Consider the following 7,904-nt stretch of genomic DNA (forward strand, 5'->3'; position numbering starts at 1 on the left):
AGAGTTGGACACGACTCAGTGACTGACTGAACAGTAACAGCCTCCTGCCAGTCCTCTGCTAATGGCACCCTTGGAGATGTTGCTTATGCTGTGTGAACATATACCTTTTGAGGACACCTGAGTCCTCATGTCTAGTACTTGAGCCTAAGGGCACTGTGCTGTGCTTTTACACACTAACGAAACTGTGACGTGTGGTCTAGTTCTTTTTTACTGTTTTATGCCTACTGTTTATCTCTGCTGTTCCCCATCCCCATCTCCTTTATTTCTTGGAGGATTTTTATATGAACTCTCTAGAACTTGGTCTTCAGATTGCGTTGTTATCTCTCTATCTGACTGTTCTTTTGTTGAGTCTGGCACCTGTCTTTCATGGTGCTGGATTTCCTCTTGTCCTCATTGGCAGGGTCACTTGCAGTGGGACTTCTCTCCTCCTCTGCCTTCCTGAGGGCCGAGGCTCAGGTCAGTGCCTTCCCCAGTGGGGATGGTGCAGGACCGAAGACTCTGCACGGGCTGAGCCTCGTCTCCAGAAAGTGATGGCTTTTCTCTCGTGACCTACTAGTCACTTCTAGCCACAGCCCCAGACAGACACAGTTACTCCACCTCCCAAGAAGACTGGGTGGTTCTGGACCCCACATGCCTGGGTATGTGGCTTTGGGCCTGTCCATCCTCAGTGGGCAGGAAGAGTCTGGCCCTCATGACCACTCCTGCCTTGGCTCCCTGTGGGAAGTGGATGGGGCTTGTACCTCCATTTATTACTGTGGGCTCTTTTCTCTCCCTTCCTGGTCCACAGAAATTTCCTACTCTGGTATTGAAGAGTGACTATTATATAATAAATTCTTCTTTCATTTCTGTATCTTAAACCAAAGAGTATTGGGATTTGAGACCACTTGAGACATACCACCTCTTTCTGCCCAATTGGAAAATAAAAAAACCAAAAAGAACAAGGAATAGGAAAGGCAGAATCTCACTGTCCTTACTGGTAAAGCCGATTGTGTAGAATGTGGTCAGTGTGTTGGCAATACTGACCTCCTGATACTGCGCTGAACTTTGGAGCAAAAACTCAGAAGAATCGAGAACAGACCCATGTGTTGATCTGTGCTGAGGACAAAGGTGAAATCAATGAAGTAATGCCTCTACCCAGGGGTACTGTAGTGTAGGGAAGAGTCTTTCCTACTATATTATTCAGAAGTAATAGTTTTCTTACTTCCTTAGTGTTCTATAAAGGCTCTCAGAGTAAAGACTAACATGTATGTTACAGGTTTCATTGAATCTGCCTCCATTTGTTCATGGTTATTACCATTTCTAGCAAGCTTACTTCTTCATTGCTTCGTGTTGGTTTCTTAAGCTAAGACTGTATGAATCGGCATTGGGAATGAAAGTATAGTTGTCTAATCTAGCACGTTCTGTCACCTTCCTTTACAAGATCATCCCCAGCGACCCCTTCTGGGTACCAACCACCGAGGAGGAGTACCTGCACTTCGGGGAAAAGGCCGATTCCGAGAACCAGGCCCGGAAGTACATGAATGCAGTGCGGAAGCGGAAGGGTCTCTATGTGGAAGAGAAGATTGTGGAGCATGCAGAAAAGCAGAGAACCCTCAGCAAGAATAAGTAACCGCCCCTGCTAGCTGATCCTTCCCTTTGTAATAAATGAGGAAAGGTCACCCGGGCTTTGATACTGGGAAGGTTTCTTTATGCTGCATCATCTCTGTGCATTCACTTTCAATAAAGTTGATCCATATAATATTTTACATAGGCCATTCCAGAATTTTTTTGTAATTGATTCTGCTCCAAAGCAAGAAGCTGTTACCTTCTCCCTTTGCATGTGCTTCAGTAATGTCTGACTCTGCGACCCCAATGGACCATAGCCTGCCAGGCTCCTCTGTCCATGAGATTCTCCGGGCAAGAACCCTGGAGTGGGTTGCCATGCCCTGCTTCTCCCTACCCTGTGTGTAACTGCCCCTGGCAGTAAAACTCAGGCTGTGATGAGGGCAGTCTGCGCAATGCTGAGGGCAGGGTGTGCAGACCCTGCTGTGGGGGCTGCATCCTCTATACTGAACAACCCACCTCTGTCTGTTGTCAGCATCACACTTCCAACTACATCCTCCACTGAAACATATTTTATATGTAATCTTTGGTTCACATCATTTAACATCCTTTGAAGAGACCACAAACTTGCAAGACCAGTTACCTTTAGTTAAACCAAGTCACTTTTACAGCTGATTCATCTTAAGGTTTATTTGTCCATCAAAACAATGGAATGTTCACTTGTTGGCCTTTAAACCTTCTGTTTTCACAATTCCTTCATATATTGCATCACTCATATTTAAATAAATGTTAATTAAATTAACAGACTCGTTCCAAATCGGGAAAGGAGTATGTCAAGGCTGTATATTGTCACCCTGCTTATTTAACTTATATTCAGAGTACATCATGAGAAACACTGGGCTGGATGAAGCACAAGCTGGAATCATTATTTCCAGGAGAAATAGCAATAACCTCAGATATGCAGATGACACCACCCTTATGGCAGAAAGCAAAGAACTAAAGAGCCTCTTGATGAAAGTGAAAGAGGAGAGTGAAACAGTTGGCTTAAAACTCAACATTCAGAGAACTAAGATCATGGCATCTGGTCCCATCACTTTATGACAAATAGATGGGGAAGCAATGGAAACAGTGTCAGACTTTATTTTGGGGGGCTCCAAAATCACTGCAGATGGTGACTGCAGCCATAAAATTAAGACACTTGCTCCTTGGAAGAAAAGTTGTGACCAACCTAGACAGCATATTAAAAACCAGAAACATTACTTTGCCAACAAAGGTCCATCTAGTCAAAGCTATGGTTTTTCCAGTAGTCACGTATGGATATGAGAGTTGGACTATAAAAGCTTAGCAGCGAAGAATTGATGCTTTTAAACTGTGGTGTTGGAGAAGACTCTTGAGAGTCCCTTGGACTGCAAGGAGGTCCAACCAATCCATCCTAAAGGAAATCAGTCTTGAATATTCACTGGAAGACTGATGCTGAAGCTGAAACTTCAATACTGGGCCACCTGATGGAAAGATCTACTCTTTGGAAAAGACCCTGATGCTGGAAATATTGAAGGCAAGAGGAGAAGGGGACAACAGGATGAGATGTTTAGATGGCATCACTGACTGGATGGACATGAGTTTGCGTAAACTCTGGGAGTTGGTGATGGACAGGGAGTCCTGGCATGCTGCAGTCCATGGTGTCACAAAGAGTCGGACACAACTGAGTGACTTTACTGATACTTTTTTCTTTAAAAAAAAAAAAAGTAAATTTCTGTAATTCTCTTAGCTGTTCCCTCTTAGCCTTACTGAAGGGTATTATATGATGAGATTATTGCCTTTATTGTAAATGTCTTCCCTGAATCTCCTCAGTTTCCTCATTCAGGGAGATGCCCATATAAGGGACAAATGAATCCAGTCAAAAATAGATTTTGTAATTTTTGATGTTGCCCTAATACCTTTTATAGCCACTTAAAAGAAGGATTCTTTTTCAAAATGCATAAAATTTTTTTTTTTTAAAAAGAATTTTATTAAAAAATCAAAAGCTTCTGCACAGCAAAGGAAACTCTAAGCAAGGTGAGAAGACAACCTTCAGAATGGGAGACAATAATAGCAAATGAAGCAACTGATAAAGGATTAATCTCCAAATTATACAAGCAGCTCCTGCAGCTTAATTCCAGAAAACTAAGTGACCCAATCAAAAAATGGGCCAAAGAACTAAACAGACATTTCTCCAAAGAAGACATAAAAATGGCTAATAAACACATGAAAAAATGCTCAACATCCCTCATCATCAGAGAAATACAAATCAAAACCACATTGAGATACCATTTCACACCAGTCAGAATGGCTGCTATCCAGAAGTCTACACGCAATAAGTGCTGGAGAGGGTGTGGAGAGAAGGGAACCCTCTTACACTGTTGGTGGGAATGCAAACTAGTACAGCCACTATGGAGAACAGTGTGGAGATTCCTCAGAAAACTGGAAATAGAACTACCATATGATCCAGCGATCGCACTCCTGGGCATACACACCGAGGAAACCAGAATTGAAAGAGACACATGTACTCCAATGTTCATTGCAGCACTGTTTATAATAGCCAGGACATGGAAGCAACCTAGATGTCCATCTGCAGATGAATGGATAAGAAAGCTTTGGTACATATACACAATGGAGTATTTCTCAGCCATCAAAAAGAATGCATTTGAATCAGTTTTAATGAGGTGGATGAAATTGGAGCCAATTATACAGAGTGAAGTAAGCCAGAAAGAAGAACATCAATACCGTATATTAACGCATATATATGGAATTTAGAAAAATGGTAACCTGAACCCTGTATAAGAGACTGCAAAAGAAACATAGGCATTTAGAACAGTCTTTGGGACTCTGTGGGAGAGGGTGCAGGTGGAATGATTGGAGAGAATGGAATTGTAGCATGTATATTATCATAAGTGACCAGTCCAGGTTCGACGCATAAATTTTCCTCTGTTCATTTCTTTGCATTTGTGCTTTTTTAACAAAATGCATAAAATTATAAGACCAGACTTGAAATGCTTTTAATGGTTTTTTTGTTTGTTTAGGGTTTTTTTTTATTTTTTTGTTTTGTTTTAATACACTAGGTCACTCTTAACATTGGAGCCCTGGCAAATCTGGTCAAGTCTGATTGACCCTGCCTTTGGGGAAAGTGTAGCTAGATAGTTCACTGTCTGTCCAAGTTGAACAGATACCAATAATCTGAATTAATTGAGGAGAGTTCCACCACATACTGGTTTATCTAAAAACTTGGGTGACACAGAAAGAGCTAACACATCGATTTATAGCATTTGTGAATAACATCATTCAGACTCCCAGATGTACCATATAAAGTATTCTTAGACTCTCCACTTTATCAGCAAACTCTGCGTTTAATAGAAAAGAGGCACAGCCCCGAGAGAGCTGGAGCGCTCACTGCGTTCTGCCGGCCCTGCCAGATGGGCTGGTGAGGGGGGAGGACGTCAGCCTGATAGATGGCCACTCTTCCCTCTCCATGTTTGGGGAGGTAGCAACGAGCAGTGAGGTGACTGCAGACAGGCAGGCCACAGGGTGCAGCTAATCTGCCACGTGAGTCATCTGCCATGTTGTGTAACTGGCGAAGGGGCCCCAGCCAGGGATGCCCCATCACGTGTGACAGCTCAGGGAGGTGTGTGTCTACTTCATGTCCCTGGGCCACACTCAGACCCTACCTGCACGTATGAAATGCAGTGAAAGTGAACCAAGAAGCTGTGACGCTCAGTCCCAGACAACTTTTGTGATACCCCATGGACTATAGCCTGCCAGGCTCCTTTGTCCATGGGATTTCCCAGGCAAGAATACTGGACTGGGTTGCCATTTCCTCCTCCAGGAGATCTTCCTGACTTGGAATGAACCTGTGTCCCCTGCATTGGCCAGTGGATTCTTTACCACTGGGCCACCTGGGAAGCCTGAACCAAGTATTTAACCTGTCCCAAAGTGAGATGGCGGTGTTTCTATTCTTACATTGGGCTTGGTCTCTGGCAGTTATTTTAGACAGGGGGGCAGTGAGGGTGCTACAAAACCAAGACCCTCACTCCTGGAGGATCCTTGGCATTGAGGTGCTGAGATCTCAGAGGACAGACATAGGTAACATCAATCCCGTGACTTTTCTAAGACAACCCCAGGGCACAGGTGGGCGAGGGGCGGCGGGTCTGGGTGGGTGAGACTTTTCAGCGTGCTCAGTCACTCCATCATGTCCTACTTTTTGCAACCCCATGGACTGTAGCCTGCAGGCTCCTCTGTCCATGGGATTCTCCAGGCAGGAACACGGGAGTGGGTTGCCATTTCCTTCTCCAGGGGATCTTCCTGACCCAGGAATCCAGCCCAGGTCTCCTGCATTGGCAGATAGATTCTTTACCACTAGTACTACTTGGCTTGAGTAGAAATATCCATCTCCTGTTATGACCCCGGGTGTATGGGGGTGTGTGTTGAGGGGCAAGGGGACAGAGGGAGAGAGATCCTCACTGGATCCTCACATGTGCTGTATGAGAAGAGGACCTGGAAGATGTTGCATGGCCCATGGTCCCGTATCTCATTCAGCTGCACCTCTTGTTAAGCCCTGCTTTGAGTACATCACAAAAGGATTCCAGGGACTGTGGCCTGATTTGTGTCAGGGTCAGAGTACTTATCCACAGAAGCCTGATCTTCACTATGACAGAGGACAAGAGGAACGTCTTCATATTGATGATATTTTTATCCTGTGCCTCAAACTTAGGTAAACCTGCCAGTGTCCAAGATTCAAAATCATTACCTATCTTGCTCAGATTTATGGCCAGTGAGTTTAGAGAAATAATTGATTTCAGGTATTAGGTTAACCCATGCCCTTAAAACTGGGTAAGATTCCTTCCCTCGAGATGGTTGGATGACATCACTGACTCAATGGACATGAGGTTGAGCAAACTCCGGGAAATGGTGAAGGACAGGGAAACCTGGTGTGCTGCAGTCCATGTGATCTCAAAGAGTCACACGACTGAGCGACTGAACCTGTCTTACAAGTAAGGCCCAGAGCCCTCCAGCTGAACAGACAAATCCAAGAATAAGAAGGTGTGTCCTCGTGAAGCAATCCAAGTAATCCTTTCTTTTTAAGGCAAAAAGCACTGAGACTTCGGAAACTAGGGGAAAAATATATAAAATTAATAATAAAAGCCAAGCATTTAGATCAGATTCTAAAAACAGGATTACGAATGTCAACCTAAACACACAAACTGGACCATGGAAGTTGAGAAGACTTTCTTTTGGTCCTCTTCCACAGACAGAGCCTGTGGCACAGACAGCATCTTCTCTCAATTCAGGGATGAGCCGTGGGGAGGCTTCTCAGCCTGTGGCCTGTGAGCCCTGCAGTTCACGAGAGAGTCACATGCCATGCACTCCAAGAAAGGAAGGGGGCAGGACATACAGAAGGGCTCCCTGCAAGGGCAGAAGTGAAGGGACCAAGACCCTCCCAACCTGGCCAGTCCTGGCCCAGGGCTGGAGAGCCAGAGACTTGATCTTGAGTCCTGAGGATGACTGAAGACAGTCCCTGTCCTTCACCATCTCCTGGAGTTTACACAAACTCATGTCCATTGAATTGGTTATCCCATCCAACCATCTCATCCTATGTTGCTCACTTCCCCTCCTGCCCTCAATCTTTCCCAGCATCAGGGTCTTTTCCAGTGAGTCAGCTGTTTGCATCAGGTGGCTAAAGGACTGGAGCTTCAGCTTCAGCATCAGTGCTCCCAATGAATATTCAGGGTTGATTGCCTTTAGGATTGATTGGTTTGATCTCCTTGCAGTCCAAGGGACTCTCAAGAGTCTTCTCCAACATCACAAGTTGAAAGCATCAATTCTTCGGCACTCAGCCTTCCTTATGATCCAACTCTCATATCCGTACATGACTAGTGGAAAAACCACAGCTTTGACTATGGACCTTTGTCAGCAAAGTGATGTCTGCTTTTTAATATGCTGTCTAGGTTTGTCATAGATTGTGGGACATGCAAAGTCCCATCTAAGACTTCCTCTATCAAACTGAGGTGAACTCAGTATTCTTTTTTTAACAAGGCCTCCAAGGGATTCCGATGCATACTTAAGTTTGAAAGCAACTGCCATAGAGATTTTAATTACCATTTATTTAAAATTATACTTTCGGGGCTTCCCTGGTGGTCCAGTTGTTCTGCCCTCTCAGTGCAGGGGGCCCAGTTTGATCCCTCGTCAGGGACCTAGATCCCACACGCCTCAACTAAAAATCCCCTGTGCTGCATCTAAAACCCAGCACAGTTAAATAAATTAAAAAGTAATAATAAAGGAAATAAAGCTATACTTTGCACTTTTTGAAAATTTTCTTAACTGCTTCCTGA

The 7,904-nt window shown here is 44.4% G+C and overlaps 1 protein-coding gene across 1 annotated transcript in view; it reads left to right on the plus strand.

The window, feature by feature from the left end:
* EFL1 (elongation factor like GTPase 1) overlaps window positions 1–1,745 on the plus strand; it is a 112,839-nt gene extending 111,094 nt beyond the window's left edge. The window contains exon 20 of the mRNA XM_055417902.2: window positions 1,421–1,745. Within this exon, the coding sequence (XP_055273877.2) occupies window positions 1,421–1,609 (189 nt within the window). The 3' untranslated portion in view covers window positions 1,610–1,745. The remainder of the gene's footprint in view (window positions 1–1,420) is intronic.
* Window positions 1,746–7,904: the final 6,159 nt, after the last annotated feature.

The sequence above is a fragment of the Moschus berezovskii genome, chromosome 21 (genome assembly GCF_049115385.1).
Source record: "Moschus berezovskii isolate FMDL1 chromosome 21, NW_MosBer_1.0, whole genome shotgun sequence".
Taxonomy (NCBI): Eukaryota; Metazoa; Chordata; class Mammalia; order Artiodactyla; family Moschidae; genus Moschus; species Moschus berezovskii.